We start from the raw sequence: 24,874 nt of genomic DNA, 5'->3' as shown, positions 1-24,874 counted from the left end.
TTTAATACGTTCGAATAAGACGACCAAAATGTAGCGAATAAGACCAAATGTGCGTTTAACATGATAAATGCGGCCTTATTAAATATTCTGTCTTTTCCTAATTGTATTTTTGTTCTTTGAATTATTACATTGACTTAAGCAGGAAGAAGTGACAACGTCTTTGACATTTTACTTCTGCTCTTTTTTAAGAATATGCAACGACCGATCATGCTTTGACAAGGGAAATCAGTTCTGTGATTGCTTTTTGATAATAGCAGAAAACACAGATTTTTAGAAAGTGTTTCGGTTCGAAAAATTGCAATCATTGAACCGTATAACTAATCATATACACATCCCTTGTTTCACAAGAGTTCATGTGAAAGCTTCCCTAATATCAAATCGTGCAAAGTGAAGTGAAAAGTAATTGCCACAAATGTAAAAGACAAAGAATTCTGACTATTTCAAAGCCTTTCATTTCGCGTTGAATCTAAACAGGCGTACAACTTTTAAAATTGTTGTCACCACATGTTATAGCCCTGTATTAGGTGTAAAGAAATTAAATAACGAACAATTTACCTGAAGGTATGTATGTTTCTCACACTGTGAAAAGTTAACGGTACTTAGAGCCATCAAACTTTTCATAACGTAATCTTCCAATTGACATGGAAGAACTGAGAAAAGACTGGGGAAGGGGTGGGGAGGAAACCAGAAAAATGTATGTCAATACTTAACGCTGCATCACGAATTCTATACGTATACTGCTATGCTTTTCAAATTTATGTATTTTTGCTCTTGAATTGTATATCATGCAAGGAAAATTATGCTTAATAATAAAGCTAAAAAGAAAAAAAAAAAAAAAAAAAAAAAAGGAATTAAGAGAAGCGAGTGTAATAGCAGACTTGTAGACTGCAAGGTCAGCGAGAGTGTAAAAAATCTTAAGAAAACTTATTATTTTTACTTCCTTGTACGAAGTAAAGGAAGTATTATCACCACGAAAAATTTCGGGTACCATATTTCAACGAAAATATCCATTTTGACCGCTATCGAACGTAATTTAATGATGTGTGCGTGACATCTGTACGTAAGGACAGAATAAAGGACTTTTTCCCCAAACGAATTACAAAACTCATTAAAATGGATTCAAAAGGGAATTTTTCGTGGCGTCTGTACGTATGTATAAACGTATGTATGTATCTCACATAACTCAAAAACGAATAGCCTCAGAACGTTGAAATTTTGTATGTGGGACTGCTATAACATATAGATGCGCAACTCCCTTTTTTATTGCTATTGGCGGCGCCAAATGTGTATAAATAAATGTGTATATATATATACATGTATATATATATATACATGTATATATATATATCAACCAGATTTAGCCAATACTTATATTTATTTGCATATTTCCAGGCACACTTGAATAATTCTTTGTAAACAATATACTCTTTAATCATAGCAATTATGATAATTTCTTATATACAATTTATGCAATTTAATGGGGGCGATGTATATTTAGCAAGATACGTCAGTAAAGACGGAAACTAGGGAGAGGAATGCAGCAGAAGAATAATGACTTAATTAACTGCCAGCAGCATTTATACCAAGTTTGATGTACAAGTACAGCTAATCTATATTTGGTTAGTTTTGGTATTAGTTGCCCCTTTACAAGTGGCGTTATATAACGAAAGAAAGATCTCGCATTTGGGAGAACAGATGAATTTAGAGGGAGATCACCAAATCTTGAAATGTTAATTTTGAGGTCGCCAATTATTTTTAAAGCAGCTATTGCATTTTGTTATATTTTACATATATATATACTCTGTTACACGGCTCACTGAGCTCAGGTTCCTTATTCTTATATGTTTGTAAATTGTGCATTTTGTGCTTTAAAAATGATTGAATTATGTTGTTCTTATCTTATCTTCTTAATTTATGCCTAGCTAACCTGCATGTTATAGTTGTAGAATTATTAGCAATTTAAAAGTTGTTTAAGTGCGGCTAAGCCTAATTTTTTTACCATAGCAGTCATATTTGTTTACATTTGAAACTTAGCAGAACAGTGGATTTGTTGCCAGTCTAGAGAAACTAAGCTTCTCAAGAACAAAGTAACGTCAACTTTTAATTTTGAGAATTAAATTATGCTTAATCCATTCTGGAATTATCATTTAAGTTATTAAATTATCCCATATATTCGCAAGAAATTAAGTCAGTTCCTAAAATGTCTTTTTGCTTAGTGAAACCAAAAGTAAACCTTCAGTTTTGTGCCCCGAAAAACCTGCCACCTTGCTCTTTGGCTGAATTGCTTGCTTTTGCGTTGAAACTATAATTTTAATTGTAAAAAAATTTTTTTAAAGTTATTTTAACTGTATTTGGTGTTTTATGTTTTTATAGCTTTAAATTTTTTATCTAGATATTTTGAGTTTTTATGCATTTTTGCCTTATTGCGAAGTGAGAACTGAATTAATTGAATGAGAAATATATCTGTAATGAAATTCGAGGAAATAAGTGTAAATGAAATGCAGGAAAAGTGCGTATAATTTAATATTCCGTGCAAGGAAGTCATGTGGTGTACACATCAGATTTTGTTTTAACTGGAATAACTTTTACTAATATAAATCTTTCAAACTGAAGTAAAGCAAATATTAATAAAGGTGACGATACTTATGATATCTCTATTGATAATTTGTATGCTTATATGCAAAATAGTGTAATGTAAGTGTATTATGACTATAATTTCTGAGAAAATGAATTTGGATCTGTCTCGATACAGTTTTACCTCTTAGATTTTAGGATTATATATAAGCCTCAAGATTATATGCAAGTCATGATTTTTTTTAATTTATTTATTTTGGGAATTAGTTACTTTACTTCAATATTTTATTTTAATATCATTTACTACTAATTATTACGAACAAAAATAGCAAATGATTATGAATTCATAGATGCTTTTTTAAAGATTTCCTGTATAACTGATTTTTTTGCCAATGCACATTTCTTTAAATCAAAACAGAAGCCACACATTTAAATGCCTCATATGCAGTTGAGTGTTTTTCTCTTCATTAAATCGCTCGGGACGATATCCCAACACATGTTAAGCAAATATAAGAGTTTGTCTTACGTTAGGTTTCTTTGACTTTCTATTAAAATAAGTGACAGTTGAGTGATGCTCATGGAGAATATTTGTGACGGTTGACTGCTCTGTGGCTATTTCGAAATTATAAGTTGTGGATTATAAACGTAGACAGATAAAGTTAAAAAATAATAGTGCTGAAATCATTAGCTGCAGCTGCGCATAACAAGTAGCTTTCCGCGTACCTGATTGCTTGTCTTTTAAGCTCTCAGCCTTGTAACTGATGTATAAACTTCGAAGAACAAACTGACCTTCTCTTAACGTATTTCGAACTGTTTCATTTCTGTTCTTGTTAAAGGGTTTATGAATTAAAATCACAACTCTATGGACTCGTTTCCTTAGTCTAAATTAATTTAATAGCTCACATTTTTTATCATACGTATTAAAACTTTGTAAGTTAAAGCAGATTTTATTTTCTACTTAATTTTACTATTTGTTCCTAAATTTAGATTATGTAGCGCATATCCGGGGATTGCAGGAGAAAATAATAAGTCTTCCTAATTCTGTTTTTACAAGAATTTAACAGGAATAAAAATAAATACTTCATTCTGTTTTTAGGCGCATCATTTCGATTTAACACGAACGAGCCTAGTCAATTTCTAAGAATTGTTTCCTGTGTAAATTTTAAGCCAGTTGGTGGAGAAGGATTACTGATGAACTGTTAGACAGAGCCCTAAGCGAAGATGAAATAGTAGATATTGTCCTTGAGTAGATATTGTCCAAATATCACAGAACAGAGTCATAATGAAAAAAATGATCTAGTCCTATATGCAGATTTAATAAAGCTCTGGATATGGCTAGAAAACTGGCTAATCATTTTGTCAAACTGACTCGAATGAGGAACGCATTGGCAAGTATCAACGTGAACCGCAGTTGTTTAAATACAATGTCTTTTTTATACGAATTAAATACATATTCTTCACTAACGTATCTCTCGCGAAAAAACAGAATTAGGTGTATTTAACTGTTCCCGATATTAAACAAAAATTAGCTTTCCGGAAAACAGAGCAAAACAAAGTGATTAATCCAACATGGGAAAGTGATTCTTTATTAGTCAACTTTAGGACACTATCTTAGTTAGCTTATTACTTTAAATATTGTACTATATAAAGGTTATTGTACTTTCACAGGTGCGCCACAAATAATGGTTTGCTATGACTTTAAAATACTGCATCAAACCAAGTCCTACCTTCAAACCTTCAATGAGGAGTCTAAAATTTCAAAATAGCGTTGATATGTACACATTTCCAAAATAGGAAAACATTCAGTTTAGCGAAGTTGGGAGGAAACAAATCCATTCCGTGATGCAGTAATCTTTACTCGAATGGAAAAATCATATATACGATAGATTTTGTAAGATTTAGTACCATGGTTGAAGTAAAATAACTATGCAAATGACTCAAAAAACAAATCGGCTTGATCAATGTGATGATCAGCGGCGAGACCTGCCATAGTATCGGGGCCACGTTCACAAATTCATGGATGTTTCTCATGTGTAGTATCTTTGTAATTTGTAATGTGAAGGCACTTAAATATCGTCGAGCAAAGTTTCCCGCAATAGATTAGTCGTAGAAAAGAGGGGTATATGAAATACTTGGATCCCCACCCCAGGGTGCCTTCCATCAAAGTTAGGATGGTGCTGAGCAGAAGTTAAATTGTCACCTCTAAGATGACCAAAAGCCTTACCAATAGCAAGCATTTAATGCCTTTAACCACGATGAATTTATGGATTTGAGTGAAATTGGGAGAAGAAGGAAACAACAACACAACAATTAAAACATAACACTTCTTTGTAGTTCCATCATTCCCAATACTTAATTTAAACAAATCAACCGTATTATAGTATATTTTAGAACAGGGGTTTCCAAAGGGGTCGGTATTGACCCTGTAAGTTTTTCAGCTATTTTATAATGACAACCCCGAAATTCTCGAAACAGTTATTTCCTAACGACCACTTAGCAATTCTCGGGAAAGCTGAACGTGACCTGTAATCACGTACCATTCACAAGTGTTTGTTTTCTTTGTGTTTTTCAAGTGGTCCGAGTAAGAACATTGTTTCGTGCCGGAGAAAAACTGGAACGTGGAAATCCTTCGTTCAAAATTCCAACGCATCTTTTTATAGGTGGATTGTTAAATATCGTCTGCCTGTCATCGAACACCTAGATGCAGAAATCCTAGATCACGTCCTAAATCGGAGCCTGAAAATTTTCTTGGAAATTTTCTAGATCTAGCAGCATCATGCCCAGGAACATGACCTGGTCATCATGGCCTGACTGACACGCCCGGAAAGTCTTGAACAAAAACAAGAAACGCAGCTCAAAGAGAGTTAGTTACTTTTGTGACAAAGAGAAACTTTCTGTTTTGTATTTTCAGCCCTGCCAAGAGCAAATTTTTTTTCCTGTTCAGCCTATTAGGAATGAATACTCTTATCTCTCTGCTGAGAGCCATTAACTGGTAACCGGATTTCACAGCAACTTTGCTCGAAACGGCTATCTGTGGGGAGGAGAGGCTGTTTGCTGTGCACAAGAACTTCACCCTGCTCTAAGAAACCCTCTGAGAACTTCGTTCGACTAATGGACCGGAACTTTCACAGATTTTATACATCATCTTTTTTCCCCCCTTCTTCGATGAGAATTAATGAACACTATCTTGCAAATTATTTGCATATAACCTAGAATTTTAAACAAATTAAATGCGCTACTTCCTTGTTTTGTGCCAATTCATGACAACTCCCTGCGGATCAGAGAAATTTTAAAGGGGGTCAATGATGATCAAAGGGTCAGTTGAGGATGAACAGCTGAATATGCACCGGCAATTCATCAGCATAATCAAGATCTGATTATTTAAATATGTAAAGCTATTTCATGTAGTAAAGAAAACTCATATGAAAAATAATATTTAACAATTTTTTTAATTATTTAATGATTTTAAAAAAATACATGCTTTTTATGTAATGAATACAATACAACTTTATAATTCTTTGTGTGCTTATTAAATTATACACGTATTTTGCTACACTTTATTTAAACTTATTTTCTCGAATTATTCTGACTTTTCGACCAATCTTTCAAGATCTTTCAAGGCAAGTTGAAAATGGCATCAAAAATTACTAATTAAATATCCCAGTCAACTTTTGTTGTACGGGAGTCAAATTTTTTACAATTTTATTTTTTCATAACAAGTATCAAACTTTCCTTAGTATAATTATAACAATCGCAAGAGCGCATTAAAAGTTAGATTCATATGACTACGATCAACAATTACTAAAATAAAGGTCAGGCCAGGTAAGAAGGCGGGTCTCTCTCTCTGTATATATATATATACACGTTTAGTTGTGTTGATTGCAATAAAAAAGGAAGATGCACATTATAGCAGTAACATTCACAAAATTTCATCGTTCTATGACTAATCTTTTTCAGTTATGCGAAATACATACATACATACATACCTACGTACGTACAGATGTCACAAAAAATCCCTTCTAAATCCACTTAAAATCCATTTTACAATCCGTTTTGGAAAAAAGAGTCCCTTATTCTGTCCGCACGTCAGATGCAAAGCAAAAAATCAATTAAATAATCCGCGAACAGTCAAAATGGGTATTTCTGTTGAAATATAATACCCGACATTTTTCACGGTTGCAATATTTTCTTTACTTCGTACAAAAAAGTAAAACACTAAAAAGCACAACGGAAATAATAATACTATAAGATATTTCTTCCGCCTTCTTAGCGTGCCTTCGTGGTGTAGTGGTCTGCACGCTGGGCGCATATTCCAGATGTCCGTGGCGCATATTCCAGATGTCCGTGGCGCATATTCCAGATGTTGTTATACATAAGCTACTTTGCTAAGCCATCTATATTATATAACAATATAGCTTCTGAAGAAGAAGACTGAAATGTGTACTTCCAAGACATTGAAAATTTGAATGTGTCAGCATGGCTTATAGAACCGCTGAACTGCGATGTAGCCAGTCTTGATATTATGATACAAGTAGGGTTGATTGCATTGAAGGAGGATGTTCAAACGCAAGTCTTATTCAAAAGGCATGGGTACGTTAAGTTTTGGAATTAAAAATTATTTGGGAGAGATATTCCAAGATAGACTATGTTGCAAAACCAACATTATTTTTTCTTCCTCTTATCTAACGGAACCATAATTTACTAAGGAGAACAAGAAGCAGTTTGAATATTTTTTAACGAGAGGATTTAAGAATTAAGTCTAGCACTTTGATCCGAAAAAAAAAAAAAAAAAAAAAAAAAAATCGAACTTTTGTACAATAGGATTCTGTGCTTTTGTTTCTGAAAACTTGTTTGTATTTGTAAAATTAGAAACAGCAGCACGAAAATTGATAAAACACAAATATAATAAATTTTTTTCCAAAACTTTTGTTCATATTCTTAATCTAATTTTTTATTTAATTTATTAATATGCAATTTATTAATATGTGTATGAGTACATTTTATGTTGTATATTATATAGAAAAATTTGAAGCGGTTGACCAAGAAGACCATTCTTTTAAAAAGGATCGATACAAGGAAAGGCTTGAGAGTTCCTGCCTTAGATGAAATCAGCTGTCCATGCTTAAAAACTAAAATATTTGTCTTCGTATTCGTTTTCGAAAATTAAAGTGATATAAATAGAGAGATATCAAAATCAAAATAATATTAAAATGAGTGTTACTGCTTAACTAAGATTAAGAATGAAGAAAACAGATGATTGCAGTCTATATATTGTTACAGAATTTTATCTTAAATTTATTTCTAATGCCAATCAAATACGTTCAAGCAAAAAAGTTAAGAAGAATTCTATAGGGGAGATACATAATAATGGTATTCAACATGTATTTTATAAGATTAACTAATGATATAAATGTTAATAAAACTTACTGCCACAGAAAAGTATCAAAATATTATCAAGAAAAACATAATTATTTTAAGGAATTCACTTTATTACATCAATAAACATTCTTTCATAATATGGAAGAACACAGAATCTTAAATAATTTTGCTAAGCGCAAATTATTTGTTATTTATGAATTTAATTAATAAAAAAATAAACTGATAAATATTATAGACTGCTTTTTTTTGAGTAATAAAGCCGAGAAATTGGGTGAAAATGTGTTGATTTATTTTTTCACAAGTGTCTGCAAAGCTTTTCTAGAAGGCAAGATGAATTTTTGTATTAATAAAAATATTTGATGAATTAATGGTTATCTTAAGATTTTTGACTTGAAATAGACATTCTAATATATTAGTTATCCGAATTCAGGTAAAAGTTTTGCGTCTTTTTCTCTGATTATCTAATCTAGAAAGAATCAAACAAAATGCATCAAAAAAATGTTGGAAGACTTCTTTTTTTTTTTTTTTTTTTTTTTTCCCCATTGAAGTGTGTGGGATTTCCGTGTAGCAATATTTTCCGTTGTGTTTTGTGTTTCACCAACGCCAAAGAGTAACGTCCATTTTGTGCATCCGCTTAGACCAAAGAACACAAATCCAGTCGCTTTCACGCACGCTATAGCACATAAAAAACAGTGTCCCCACAATGAATTTTTATTCTAAAGAGAGAGAAAAATGAATGAATTAAAAAATAAAAGTGAGAATTCCCCTCCGCGAATGACAGCATGCAATTGAAATGACGTCATAACGAGGCGAAGTCATTTTATTGGTGGAGCGCGAAAGTTTTCAGGATACAAACTTAACTGGAAGAAGATCAAGGTGTACATTAGGAAGAGGGTCAACAGTGCGTGGAGAAGAACAAGTTTAAAAGTGTTCTAAGAGTGATATTGTTTATTTCCAACATCCAATGAATTGTACAAAGTGAAAGTCTAACAGATTCCATAATTTCCTGAACGTTCAGAACCATGCTGCTTCATTGGGGGTGAGTCATTATTTAATATCTATAATAACTCTCGTTAACACATTTTGAGAATTGAATTTTAAAAATATTATAAAGCTATTTCTTTTTTCGTCCATCTCTCTCTCTCTCTCTTTTTTTTTTTTAATCGCATTCGAAAGAGCTATGCTATTAGTGAGATAGTTTACTAATGTGAAACATTATGTTGTACGACTAAAAGATTTATTATCTCCGCTGTTTGGCAAACTGTTAGTTCTCCAGAATGTTGTTATTCCGTGTAGTATAAGATCTTTACTTTATTTTTTTAAAATAACCTCGCGTGTTAATGAATAATTTGAGCTATTTAAAATGAATATAAGCACTTCTTAATAATTTATATCTGCATTTTATTTTATAATAACATGCCAAATGTTAATTTCTGATTACGCATCCTATCCAAAATATTTTCAGTTTAGCTTTTAAATTTTTTGTGCTATGTTATGTTACGATACTACCATATTTTCAGCAACGCAGATTGGTAAATTACGAGCGCTAAGAACTATTGCTATTTGTGTGGCAATAGATTTTATCATTTACGTTGGCAAATTGCCAATTATGAGAACTGCTAAATTTGCATAAGTAGATCTTTGCTTTCCTTTAAATCTTTAGTAGTACACTGCATTACCAGCTGAGAGATTGAAACAGAATGAAGATAAAACGATATACATATTCCTTAAAAATATTTACTTTTGTTTTATTTAATGGTAATCTATTTATTACAGTGAATCCTCAAGTACCACGAATCGTGGAAAAGGTTCGGGGTTCAAAAACTTGGATATTTTTTTGTGCCAACTTGTATGCGTAGGTAGGGCAGGTAATGTTTTCGGCCCAAAATTCGGGATTTTGGGACCAAAACCTCAGAAAAGATAATGATTTTTCAGTGAATAAGCACGAACTGGATCCCCGCAACCCGTTTTTACTATTATTTTCAGAATGATATATGTTTGCCAGTCTCTGTCTGACAAATGATTTTCTTCGTCCACAGTAACTCATGTACGAAACTTCCAAAACTTCTGTTTTCCGTATTTAAGCTTTCTGCATTCATATAAAGCAATGGTTCTCAACTTATTTTGCTTCATTGTACTCCTTTCCCACTACTAGAAGATCCTCACCCCTCTCCTTTCCCAAACTCGAAAAATGCATAAATAATATTTATTTAGATTTAGATTATTTTTAACATCTTTTTATCAATTAAACAGCGAAAAATATAGAAAATGTTGATAAATGCGAAAGCTTGAATGAAAAGTTTTTTTTTTTTTTACCTAAAGCTTGGTACCTCCTAGGAATTTCTGTTGGTTCCATTTTGTAATTCAAGTATACTGACAGCAAGTCTTAAATTTTCAAATTGACATTTATTCAAAATCATTTTAATGTGCTAATTAATCATTAAATAAATTACTTTACATAAAACTAAAAACAAATAAATTATTAAAACTTGCTAAGTTTCTAGGGAAAATTTTCCAAGTGAGACAAAACTTAAGAATAAATAATGACAGCCTTGTTTTTTTCTCTTATTCGTTACATTTTTCTTCCGCACATGATAAAAATACATACGTGTCCCATATGTAAATAATTATAAAATTCTTAATTTCTTACTACAGCTTGACATATGATGGAGTTTCAATTCTGATAAAGCTTGTAGCCTTAGGAAAAAAAAAATACTAGAAATTACCTTCATCACTGATTGCAGATACTCATCTTTCATTCGCGTTCTTTTTTCATTAATTTTCAATTGCCAAAAAAAAGCTGTTCCCATTTAACTGTAGTCTCAAACAAAGGGATTATTCTTAGTGCAAAAGTGCATAACTGAGCTTATTTATTTTTTTACAAGTACTTATAAAGTATTTTTTCTGCCTTCTTAGCGTGCGTTCGTGGTGTAGTGATCTGCACGCTGGGCGTGTATTCCAGAGGTCCGTGGTTCGATTCCCGGCGAAGCCTTTGCTCATTTTTCATGACTCCTGTTTTCTAAAAAAAATCCTAATATCTCTACATACTAATAAACGTTAATCAGATATGTCTGTTTAATTCTTCAAATGAGATTTACATAACATTTCAAATTAATTAGCTCCATTCGTAGATTTTCTGATGCATTATTCACTGTAGTTTTTAATAATAATGAAAATAATGTAAACTCGGCCTTCAAATAACTAAACTCTTGAAATGTTTGCAACAAATACATAATAGAAATATATTCGCGGGCAGCATAAAATCCCTTTGAGGGTCACGAGTTTGGGACCCCTGACTTGAAGTTCGTTCCGCCGATTTTATGTCTTACCATGGAACTGGCGGAAGGCATGAGGTCATGCATTGTTTATATCAAAGTCCCCCCCTTTTTAAATTTTTTTTTCGTATTTAGGACGAAAAAATTAAAGGAAAAAAAAAAGTTAAAAGCTTAAACTAAAAATTTTTTGGAAACATTTAGTTTATTGAATCTTAATAGAAACTTTCATTAAGAAACACAGACGATTATTGTAGTTTCCGTGCACCTGGAACCCCAGTATCGCCTCAGTAGATGTATTATCACCTCACCAGTATTACAGTATTAATTTTCTGAAGAAAAGTTAGAAATCCATTGTTCGTATTCGAAATACAGAGGGTGTTTACACATTTTTACAATTATTACGGAGCAATTTAATTTATGTTGAAAATGTAAAGTGTGCATTTTTTAAAACTTCGATCTTACAGCCCTTTTCTGGACTTTAAGTTTGCGTCGTGATTTATATGAAATAAGCAACAATTACAAACCCCTTCCTAAAATTTACTTTGCATTGACGCAATCAGATTTGTACATATCTTTCTCTTGGCTTAGAATTTTCGATAATAAATAGATCTTTCTTTATTGCAGTCATTTGAGTAAATCCATGCTTTCATCGCATTGCGCATTGTTGACAAGCGGTGGTACCTAGAAGTACAAAATTTTGAACACACTATTCTTTCACTTGCACATGAGCACCTCGAAGCCAGAACTTTAAATTTCGAATTTGTTTCTTATTTATTTCATATTTTATGCGAGCTTAAGGAGCTTTCCATCAAAAACTCAACAAATGAAAAGCTTTGTGTCACTACTCGACAAAGCGTAAAATATTTGTTTCAAATTTAATCAGAAAATTAAAAATAAAAAGTGTTGCCACTCTGCAAAACGTAATACATTTGTTTTCCGAATTTAATTAAAAATCTCAGTCGTTGAAAAGAAATGTGCTGTTACTCCCAGGATTAAAATATTTTTATCTTCTATGAGACAGTCCGTTTTTGTTCAGCAAAGCGAACGATGTTGAATTTTTTTTTTCTTCAAATTTGTTCTGCTATTAATTAACGAAGTAAGCAATTTAAAACCATTAATAGATTAATTTCAACTATTTTAAGTTGCTAGCTGGACATGTAAAACTATATTATCATGATTCATTAAAACGATTATATACCTTTTTCACTTTTTTGGAAACTATTTTGCAGCGGCTGGTCGTCTAAACGTCTAATCTAAGAAATAAATAATAATAATAATAATAATAAAAGGGGGGGAAGAAAAGAAAAGGAAATAACTAAAAGGCTTCAGAATTTAACTTCGCATCAGAGAGCTTGTTAAGGTATTTTATGCTTCGCTGAGCTCGCAAAGAGATGTCTACCAGACAACTCTTAGACTCACTCCTACTAACGTTATTATTATTATTATTATTATTGGTCATTTGAGCTTTATTTATCAAGAACCGCTTCCTTCGCACTTACACGTCACAAAATTCAGGAAAAGATCACAAAATGTTTAAGAACAGCAAACGTTTAGAATTTCTAACACAGTTTGTTCTCGGATCATAATATAAATTTTCAGTTTTCTTAGTAAAATGATTTACATAACTCTTTTTGGTCATTTTATTATTAACCTTTTGTGTTTTTAACTCTACTTTTCAAATATCACGTTCTTCTCGCTTTCGTCGACAACATAAATTCAACCTTTCGCCATAAATTTCAAAAGCAAAAATCACAAAGTATTTTAAAACAACATATTTTTAGAATTAACGATAGAGCATTAATTATTGCCATACTTTCTTTCTAATATCCGCTATGTTATTTCTTTAAAAGCTAGCCGCTTGCAAGGATAGCCACATAAATAGTTACCATAAAAAAGAAAAAGTATGTAATAATTTCAATAAGTGCAGCTTGTGTAATTTAAGAAATATTTTATATTTTTAATTAGACATCTCATGATTTTATTAAATCAATCATTAAAATGTGAAGCAATATTCCTAAGAACTAAGTTTATTGCCTTATTGTTACTAATAGCCTTCCAAATTAAATTTGAAAGTTCAATATCTTAGGAATAGCAGCCTGCTGGCCCACGGATGATGAAAGTATTCTTTTTCTGGCTGTGTGAACACATTGTTTACATTAAGAGGAGTTTGTTCATTTAATTTGAAAAGTAAATATCTTATATATTCCCGAATGGTAACAGTCTCGAAGGCTGGAGATGAAAATGTTTGATTTCGAATAGTATTGCTGGTACTCGCTTTCAAATCGCCGAGTTTGTTAATCAAAATTCATTAAATTTCTACAAAATATGAAATAAATGGAAAATAAGCTCGAAATTCAATATTCAGTTTTTCAGGTGCATATGTTCGAGTGAAAGGCTACATGTGTCTATAATCCGATGGTTCCAGCTTCCATCGTCTTCCCACAGTGCGAGAAACACACTTTCGTACATACAGTTCTTGATTATTTAATTTCTTTAAAAATAACGTATGGCAATAACATCTGGTAGCAAAAATTTGAAAAATGATTTGGACGAAAAGTGAGTTTCGAGACTATTAGCATCTCTAGGACCAAAAAGCGGTAGATCACATAGTACATTAATATCCAAGCTTGTTACATTTTACTTTATTTGGTATCTCTTTAATTTTAATGGCTTAATTTAACCAGTTGAGAAATTTGAAGCCACTTTCTCACTTGAATTTACTTTCATGCATACAGCAGCATTTTATTAATCATTGTAATAAATATTATTGTATCTCATATTTCGGAATAAAAATAAATTTATCACTTGCTAACTAATTAGTTAGTTCATTGTACTATGAGCATGAAAATTTAAGTCTTTGTCGGATATTTTCATGAAACAATACTTTTTTTTTCGTGTAAAGAGGGTTTATTAATCCTTAACAACGTACTTAGAAGAGTAATCATATATGTCAATAATAGGTTAATTGTAGGTAATCACTAAATCATCGTTGACGGTTCATTAGCATTTGAAAACTGCGGGTCATACGGGAGTTCTTTGCTACAGAAAATTTGCATTATGTTTCGTAAATAAAATTTTGATTTCTGATGAAGTTTGCTTACTACAATCATCAGCTTTTATGCTTTTAAAAACTAGATTTTAGGTAATTATAATAATACATCCTCGCGAAGCTTAAACTTACAAATATTTAAAGAAACCGGTAAGCTAAATTTTAGAGTTTTGCTGTGTTGAATTTGAAAGTGGAAAAGAGTAATGGATTTATTTTCCAAGCTCAAAACTCTACTTACCAAAATCAATATCACAGAAGGGATAGAGAAGAATGTTTCGACTAACAAAGTGAAGTACCGCATAATAGCATAAAAATGTCTTCGTCTCACAGATGAATATTCTTCGTAGCGTATATCTGATTAATTTTTAAATATTCAGTAGCAGTACGACAAACTACTGTTCATAACGAGGTATAACAAACAAATAACAAATTTTAGGCTTCCCTGCCCCGTGAACTAAATCACACTACAGGTCTACTCCCCCTTTGGGCACGTCGTGGAGGTTCAACCTCCACTATTACCCTCCAGAGGAGCAGCGCACCACCTGGAATTCACCAGGCAGCACCGGTCGTCTAATGCTCCTACCAGTCGCATGGGCGAGCCCGTCGCAGTGGGCCGTTACCCAGCAAACTGGGGGGGGGGGGAACCAAGCCCTCCGGCTACGGTTCCACACCGCTCAGGACATGCCAGTCCCCGAGGCCGGCCAATAAATTACCTTTCCCAGGGGCTTCAGAACCACCAAATTCATAAATTTTATCCCCCGTGGCCGAGACTGCCTAGGTACAGATCCTAGCCAGTAGCTTCGCAGAGTTCTCTACGTCGACCTCCGGGGGGGGGGGTCATAACGAGGTATAGTCGGCGCAGAAACGTTTTAGGCAGTGAGATGGGAGACATTGTTCGTTCGCTCGTAGAACGATCGTAAATAATAAACAAAAACAAGTATGTGTCTGCATCGTGCCTAAGTAGCGTAAGTAGTTATTCGTGCCTACCGTACTAGACTGAGACATATTTATTTTGTGGCCTGTTCTATGAGCGAAAGGACACTATCACACCATCCCACTGCTTAAAACGTTTCCGCACCAACTAGATTGTTATACGAGTAATATTCCGGTTAAAAATATCTTCTTATACAGAATGACTTCAGGCGAATGATTTTTGTGGTACTCGGTGAGGGCCGCACTCCCTGCAGAGGCATGGAAAGCAACGCCAGATTACCAATTAGGCACAGTAGGCACGTGCCTAGGGCCTAAAAAGGCCAAAGGGCCTACGAAGGCCAAAGGTCTTAGGGCTTTGAAAAAAAATATATTGAAATAAAAATACCCCAAAAACTTATAAACATTTTTATATTATTATATAGTGAAGGTCAAAATAATATATGTAAATACAAATACACAAAAAATACGAATACAAAACGTTTGGTTTACTAAGTAGATCCTAAAATAACTCCTTTTTTCGGGATTTTGACACAGCGAATTCGTGTATTATATCTTCAAAATTAATGCCGCGAGCGACATCACTTTCAATACACAGAAGGCCCAGTGACGAAGTTCTCTCTTGACCCATAGTTGAACGCATAAAATTTTTTATAAGCTTCAACTTGGAGAATGATCTTTCTCCTTCTGCATTCGAACCCAATATCGAAAGGTATGTGCGCAATGCAATATTAACATTTGGGAAACTTGACACAAGTTTATCCTTTATTTGTAATTTGATGAGATCCGTTATAGAGGTGGTTTTGGGGTACAAATTTGAAAAAATCAAATACTCATCAATAAAGTTTTCTTCTAAGTCAGACGGATACATTTTTACCAGAGCTTGAGCCTTAACCTTGATAATGTCCTCGGTCAGTGTATTATCCGTAAGAAAACTAAATGTGTCATAAAGGCTGGTATACGCAGTGCGTCTCTTTGTCATTTCAGTGCAAAGCACATCCAGAACAATAAAAAAAAAAAAAAACATTAATCTTAAAGGAATCTTTGGCACTGCGAGAGGGAGTCTCATCTGGCCCTTCATCGAACTGTCGTTTTCTCTTACGAACTCTAGTTTCGGATTCTTTAAATTCTGAATCTGGTGCAAGGGCTTTTGCCTTAAGATAATAGCTATTATACATGTCCTCAGTTCTGCAGTGAGTTCTGAGTCCTCAGTTCTGCAGAGTCGCACCATCGTGTTAAACTCGATGCCAGGTTCTTGAAGAGATTTATTTACAATATCGACGTGTTTTAGTAGATCTTCCCAAATAACTGTGAGTAATACCATCTCCAAAGTATTCATTTGATGGATTAAGGTTTGTGCCTCAATCACTGTTGTAGGTTTCATACCTTCACTAGTTGAAATATTTGTAAGAATACCACGTATATCATCATAATGGGCACATAATGTTTTTACAGCCTCATAACGTGCTGACCATCTGGTCTCTGAAAGTCTTTTTACAGAAATTTTACTTCCCAAAGACCTTAGTTTAGACCATCTTTGAGGGGACGCTGCAAAGAAATTGTAGAGCGATTGCAAAATTTCAAAAAATTTTACAGCTTCTAAGCAGCTTTCTGCCGCCGCTGTGCCAACTAGATTAAGACTATGAGCTCCACATGGTACCCAAGTGGCTGCGCTGTTGATTTCCCTAAATCTAGTTTGTACTCCCGAATACACTCCGCTCATATTAGCCGCATTGTCATAAGACTGACATCTGCAAAATTTTGGGTCTATTCCCTGATTTTCTAAAACTGAAATTAGATTGTCAAAAAGATACTTGGCATCATGTTTTTCTATTTTAACAAACATCAAAAATCTTTCATATATATCTCCAGTTTTTGAGACATATCTAATAACTATGGAGAGTTGATCCGTATGGCTAACGTCAGGTGTAGAATCCACAGTGATTCCATAATACTTGGCTTCTTTGATTTCTGTAACTATTTTTTCCAATACTTTTGACCCCAGTAAAATTATTAGTTCTTCATATGTTGTGGAGGATAAATATAATACTTTTCCGCGGCCTGGATTACCGTATCTTCTTACATGTTCTTCTAGAAACGGATCAAATTTGGCTAAGAGATCGATACACCCAAGAAAATTGCCATTACTAGGATCACCATGTATTTCATTATCGCCTCTAAACGCTAGTCCCCTTTCGGCCAAAAACTTAATTACTTCCACTACTCTTCTTAAAACCGTTGTCCAATATGTGCTCTCTTTTTCCTTGACAATATCAAACGTCTCATCAATTTTTCTAGTTTGTTGGTAGTTCACTAAAGCAGAAATAGATGCAAAATGTTCTTTTGACACTTCATGACTTGAAATTCTCGAATGTGCGTTTTTCCAGTCATTAAAGCCTGTAAGGAATTGGTTACACAGGTTTGGATTTCCAGGTAGGTCCGATTTGAACAAAATACATTTATAACAAAAAAACTTGCCAGTAGATTCGGAAAATATCAACCAGTCCCTTTTTATAATATCATTGTTGTTCAGTTTTCTGAAAAAATAATCTTGTGATGGACATCTCATTATTTCGCCAAACACTTATAACAAAAAAACTTGCCAGTAGATTCGGAAAATATCAACCAGTCCCTTTTTATAATATCATTGTTGTTCAGTTTTCTGAAAAAATAATCTTGTGATGGACATCTCATTATTTCGCCAAATTTAGTGGCGTATAACTTAAAATTTATATCCAATTTCTGCACAGGGTGATTACGAGAGAAGTAATCGATAAGATCTGCGCTTATGGTTGTCCACCGTGCTGGATCAGAACTGAAAATACTTGAGGCTGATGTTGTTGGTAGTGATTCAGGCACCACCTGCTTGGAAGCGTCGTTAAAATTTCGTAAACTCCCGTCAGCCTCGTCTTCTGTGACATTCTCAGTTTTATTGGTTGAACATTCTTGCGAGTCCCAACAAGCCTCAGCTTCTTTAGGTCTAACCTCGATCGAGGAAATATCTACCGCATCTGCATTATCTTCTGTCTCCTTAGAAATGTTAACATATTTCAATAAAGAACCTTTAATTTTACTAAGCGACTCACTCACTTTCTCTTTCTTTTTGCGTTTTTCATGTCCACTTTGGTGTTTTCTTTTATATCCATCAGACATTTTTCGCTAAAAAAAAAATATTTAAAAAAAGCTTTTATAAATTGCGCTTAAAAGTTTAAAATAATTTTTTAACTTTCTGATATACCATAATAAAAGCGATGGGCACGCACAAACTAAAATTTAAACTTGTTTTCTCCTTCTTCTCGTCACCTTTAAATATACATTTTAGTTTGCGCCCGTCGCTTTTATTATGCTATCAGAAAGCTAAAAAGTTATTTTAAATTTGTTAAGTAATGCATTTTAAACTTGTAAAAACGAAACCCGGATTTACGAGTATGGATTAAAATTAAGCTATTCCAAAGGTGATTTGGACTGTACTATTTCTACGACTACTACTGGAGATTTTTTACAATAGTATGGCCAAACCACCCCATAGTAGGCCTACTCAAAGTTCCTTGCATTGTGCTGCATTCTACGGCGGACTATTATACTAATAAGAAGTGATAAAATGAAAATTCTATTATTTATAATGGAATGAAGCAATATTCCAGAATCAAAAACTAGGTTGAAATAAGTAGAGTATAAAAACAACTTTCCTTTACTTACCTTACTTATAATAAATTTAACTTCCAGTTTTTAAACTAAAGATTGACTTGGGGTTGAGCGTGATTAAATACAAGCACAGGCATACACGCTCTATCGTAGTGTTTACATATTAACTTATTACACAACTGAGCTACTAAAACAAAAGACCTTAGCTGCAGGGAAAACCTCTCGATCGCGCGCAAGCGTTTGGTAGTGGGCATGGAAACGTGGCCAACTGTGTCAAACGCATGTGCCCGTCCGAGAGGTTTTCCCGGCGGCTAATGTCTTGTCATGTTCATGTACTAAAACCCTGGAATTCTGCATGGAATTTGGTAGATATAAAAGTTGCATTGTTGCAGATAAACTCAATTCTGGAATTATGGCTATTGAAAATGGCTCTATGAAAAATAAAAACATTAAAATCCCAAAATAAAATAATGTTATTTTACCGCATCATCACATTTTCGGATTTATATCTACAACAAAATTATTACTTAATATTAGCGGTCAATTTCAGTTAAAAAATGTTTATTATTTCGGGGCCTACGCTGCTGGAGTGCCTAGGGCCTACGACACCCTTAATCCGGCCCTGATGGAAAGTAGTCTCTGCTTTTATTAATACTTTCATGTACTTTAGTCAGCTTTGAAGTACAGTAACGTGAAAAAGATTTTCGTTCCTTAAACAGATATTGCGTAAAATTATTTTTTCTTGCCAGGTTGAAGAAGTTTCTTACTGTTCAGAACTTTTGTTATCAGTCTTAACATTAGGCTCTCTGTCCATTCATACAAACAAGATAATTTATTCTAGTGCACCTGTTGTCTAAGAAGTGTATACATTTTTTTTTTAACTTTTCCACAAATCATCCATTTATGAATATCATACACTTTATGCATGAGGACTGATATTTAAATTTTTGTGTTGATACAGAGACATACTTTTCTCATCCTAAAATGATCACGTTAAGCTTTCTTTAGAAAAGTCAGCACAGTGTTTAAAAGCATTTAAAAAAATCAAAATTTATGAAGTAATCAACTTGATGGTCAAGAAACGTGCACAAGTTTTTCAAATGGTCATCGTATTTTTCGTGTGTGAAGTATTTGTTTGTTTGGAGTTTGGAGTCATCGTATTTGTTTGGAGAGGGAGAAAATGGTGTAGGAGATTACTTTTTTGAATGGATTCCTTAGAGGCTAGGGAAATCACTTTAGAGACTGTAACAAATTTATAAAAATTATAAATAAGTTCCTGCAAATTTTCTATTCATGAACATCCTAATTTTCGTATGTAACGACAAATTTCAAACCTTCATAATTTCTGCGGAGATATACAAAATCGTATAGAGGCATACTTGTTCCCATCGAAAAGGAATCAATCAATTAAGGTTTCTTTTAGAGCAGCAAATAAAGTGTTAAAATTTTTTAACACTTTATTTATGACATAATTATTAATAAATTTGCAAGTAATTATCTCAGTCCCCCGTGCATGCTTTTGTGGTGTAAGTAGTTAGCCCGTCCAGCCGGCTGGTTCGAATCCTGCCGAGGGCAAACTGATATTTTATGTTTCTGGATCCGAAAAATCAAATGGTGGGTACAATTTCTTAATCCATAGCATACCATTTAGTTGCGGTAATTAAAAGCTTCGTATAATTAATTTAATTTAGGAGCTGTAATTACAGTAAATAAATATTAACGCAACTAGTATGTAACAACAAACGTTTAAATTGACGAACTTGACTTTTTTCCTGCTTTCACCTGATTTGTTTTTATAAGTAGTTTTTCAGTGTTATTGGTGTCATAACAGAGAGATTAATGTTCAATGATATGCATATAAAGCTATAACGGGACGTCTAAAGAACGTGATATGTATATCCTTTAACAAACACGTTTTTCTGAAAAACTAATTCTACTACGGATTCGTAGTTTTCGCCTGGTGTCGATGAAATATAACACATTTCAACAAACAAGTTTGACTTCTTCAGATCGAAGTATAAGAATGCTAAAATTAGGCTTTTTTAAGTGCCTGAAACATAACTAAAATGGCTCCATTTAAAGTGAAACTTTAATTGTCTGAAGAAAGTTGTCTGCTTGGCAAGTGATTAAGAATAGTCTTACATTTCTTTACAATATACTGTTTTATTGTAGCTGCTCTGCTTGGAATAATCATTATAGATTCTTACTGTTCAGGTTTTAAATCCATAAATAATAGATATCGGTTGAATAAATTTAGATGAAGAATAAATCAAATAAGGCAAGCTTTCATATACGCCAATTTTGCTAACATTGCATTCTTCAACTTTAGTGAAACTATATCAATATTTAATTTAATGATTTTAATTAAGTAGGATCCGTGTAGAGAGAGAAAAGTTTTTATGTGATAAAAATTACCTGAGATGTCCTTATTAAAAGTAATTTTGGCGTCAGTATCTAAATTTTGCTAAAGAAATTATATATGTAAGACTTTTCTATATACATAGTTTCTTTAATAAAATTTAGTAGCTTCTTATGTACTACTTAAAAAACTACGTATTTATGAATGAAGGTGAATTCTCTAATAAATAATTTTAACGTCCGACATACATGAATATTTACATAATTTAAATTTACGTTTGTAGAGATGCTGAAGTTCGAAAAATTTTATTTAATGTAATTCAATTTTTGAATTATTCATAAAATTGAGATTATTATTATTATTATTATTTATTAATTCGTTTCATCGAAAAAAGCAGACTTGAGTTAAAAAATTTTGAAAATTTTTTCAAGGCCAATATCGCATACTTTAAAGCCCTTTACAAAATTTTCTGTTATATGCAAATTCTGCATATCGTAAAGGTAATACCGGCCTCCTCATTTAAAAGATCCTTAATAGCATAGGGACCACCAGCGACCGAGCGGTAAAGTCGCTGAACACTGGTAGTTCAATCCCGCGAACGGGCTGGCTGCATGGGAGTTTGCGTGGTTTTCTCCGTATGTACTGTGTGTACGAGCCAGTTTCCGTTAGAAAGTCTTCCACGAAGGCATCCATCCCGTTAGGCAGGTAGCCCTCGAGGCGTTGTCATAATCATATATACCAAACCAAACCTTAATCGCACGAGAAATAACTTTTTATTTGGAATCCGGTACGTAAAAGGCAGTTTACAAATTTAAATTTTACAGGTTATTAATACGACAGAAACTAGGTGCCCCAGCAGCTGAGCGGTAAAGTCGCTAAGTTACGGCAATTCGACTTGATTTCGATTCCGGGAGAACGGGTTGACTACATGGGCGTTTTCATGGTTTTCTTCGTGTGTAATGCGGATACGTGTGTAATGCCAGTTTTCCTTAAAACTCCTTTCACAAAGGAGTGTTTTCAAACGGCATATTGAAATTTTGGTCATTTGAATCTGACCTTTCAAAACATTGGTCAGAGGAATGTTTTTCGACGCCGGCGTGATGGACACACATATTTGTAAAATCACCATCCACCTAAGCATGTTGAATGTCCTAAAGATTATCACTCTTGTAACTGTACCATTGAAATGGAAACATATGTAGTAGTAGAAAAGATATCTTGAAGAGATTATTATTTTTAAGATCATAGCTAATAAATGTCTGGACGAAACCGAATCAGCTAAATAAAATGACAAGTTATGAATCAATGCAAAGGAGTTCTAGCTAAAATGAAAGGATCTGCTTAGCAAAGCATTAAAGAGGGCGAAGAAGAGAATGATGATGAAATTGAGAGTTCCACTGACTGATTGACAGCATCATCTTGGAGTACACGATCCTTAAAATTAAAATTACGATTAAGATTTTAACAGAATTGACTATTTTCCAGAGAAAGGTTGAAGAACCTAAACTGTTTGAAAAACATTCTGGCCTCTTTGAATATTAAATGACTTGTTCTACTATTCACATTTCTTCTCTGAGAAAATTATTTGTTTTCTTTGAATAGCTAGTACTCGGTTCTGGAGTTTTATCGTTGAGTATATTGAGGAGGTTCATGAAAGGTTCACACGGTTGGCAGTTGCAGAGTTGCAGATATCGAGGCCCAGGGTGAAAATATCTCTGGTGCCCCTCCCCCTTATTGGAATGATCATCATACAAAATTTCAACAAAAATATATAATTAACATTTATTTAATTAAAATTAAATAGTTAAAATGCTTTGGGAAACAAAAAAATCTTAAGAGAAAAAGCATTTTAGATCTAGTACACCAACATATTTTTGAAAAAACTTATTAATTTATTTTTGATGATTTAAAAGAAGTTTTGAACTTTTCTGTCAATAGAAAAAAAGTCTAAAACTGTTTTTGTGACTTTTGACTTCCGAAAATTTTTTTTTATAACTTCATCAAAATTAATGTTTTAGCCACTGCGTTTTTAATGGGAAATATTGCCAAATCGCCAAGTCTTGCTTGCTCATTGTTGATCAAAACACTACCAGAAAAGTCTTTAGTGCCAATTGTAAGTTAAGGATTGATTCATTTTAACAATAAACTAGTATTTTCAATGCAGACCATTTTTCAGTTCTGACCTTTTCTGTATTTGTGACATTTTCTTGTAAAGATCTGAAAAACAATAAATGTATCAAAAGAAGTAAGAAAGCAAAGTGTATTATTCTTAATGTTATTTAATAGATACATTTATAACTGTTTACATTATCTGGTAATAAAATATATTTTCGAGTTTGATAGCATCAGAAAATGACCGATTCAAAGAACCGGAACGATAGCACTCCATGCGAATCAATCCGCATATCTGAACTCGTTTTACCTTTCATAAATTTGCAATTCTTTTTCTTTTTAATTCTTTGTCTTCTGTGTCTGGGAATCCTGATTGTAATGACAGTTAAGTATTTACACTGAAATTTTCAGATGTTGAGTTTAGGCACGCCTTGCTGAAAGTAGGAGTAAATCTTACGCATGAGGAGAATTATATTCCAACAAAGTTCTCATAGAATATCTGTGAAGAACTGCGGGATGCAGGAGGATATTTGTTGTACTTGAAGAAATGGATTTTGAGCGTTCGTTTCATTACCGTGACAGTTTTGCTTTTATTTTACAGTAATTATGTGTTTTTGTTCGCTAGAATATAAACATTTCCTTTTTGAACAAGAGATACTGATCTATAGATATGTACTATATCTGCCCATAGCCACTTCTTACTACAGCGCAGACTGAGTTTAAGTTAGGTAACTTAATTATTACAAAGCGTTCGGAGACTGATGCTTGAGGAAAGGCTTGCCTTTCTGAGGAAACTGACTCTCATTCTATTCATGCAGGTATAAAAAACCAGTCTTGCAGCCATACTATTCGCTAGAATTTGAATTCTCCTGACCACGGGTGGGCTTCAAAATGAGATTGAGTACCGCTTCAAAACTCGAAACTAATATTGAAATGTATTAGGATATGACTGCTATTAAACTGACGCAGTTCCAACGTTAAAATTAAACAGTCTTAAATTTGGTAGCTTATTCTCCATTGTCACATATAAAACAACTGCACATTCTGGTAGAATAGAAAATAATTCGCAAGTGAAAAGAATTGTTTTTACCTCAATTAATTCTGCCTTTTTCCCTTGAGAGATTTAAAAGCGAATTAAGTTCCATTTTTAAAATTACGTTAACTTTTGCACTATTAATTAAACAATGAGGAATCTATATGTATTCCTCACATAGTGGAAAAACGGTGGCATCTAGAGACACCACATTTTGAATAATCCACCTGAACATGTGCACCTCGAGTCCCAAATTTTGATTTTGAATTATTTATTTATTTATTTTATACTGTATATGACCGTAATTAAATTTTAATTAGCTCATTCAGCTATTTAAAAAAGCAGTGTATTGCTACTTTGAAATGCATAAGATATTTATGTGCAAGTTTAATCAGCGATTTAAAAGCAATGCGACTCTGCAGAAGGTAAGATATTCAGATCTGGTCAGCAATTTAAAAGCAATGTGTTTTAACTTGGCAGAGAGTAAGATATTTGTTTTTCAAATTTAATCAACCAAT

General features: G+C 33.1%; 1 protein-coding gene across 1 annotated transcript in view; it reads left to right on the top strand.

Annotated features, from left to right (window-relative positions):
• Nucleotides 1-8,687: 8,687 nt before the first annotated feature.
• LOC118188337 (immunomodulatory peroxidase-like) overlaps nucleotides 8,688-24,874 on the top strand; it is a 101,717-nt gene continuing 85,530 nt past the window's right edge. The window contains exon 1 of the mRNA XM_085825509.1: nucleotides 8,688-8,992. Within this exon, the coding sequence (XP_085681635.1) occupies nucleotides 8,976-8,992 (17 nt within the window). The 5' untranslated portion in view covers nucleotides 8,688-8,975. The remainder of the gene's footprint in view (nucleotides 8,993-24,874) is intronic.

This window comes from Stegodyphus dumicola, chromosome 10 (genome assembly GCF_044657685.1).
Source record: "Stegodyphus dumicola isolate Sdum_Otavi_A_Nest chromosome 10, ASM4465768v1".
NCBI lineage: Eukaryota > Metazoa > Arthropoda > Arachnida > Araneae > Eresidae > Stegodyphus > Stegodyphus dumicola.
Note: the sequence above shows the minus strand (reverse complement) of the source record. Positions and strands in the feature narration are given on the sequence as shown.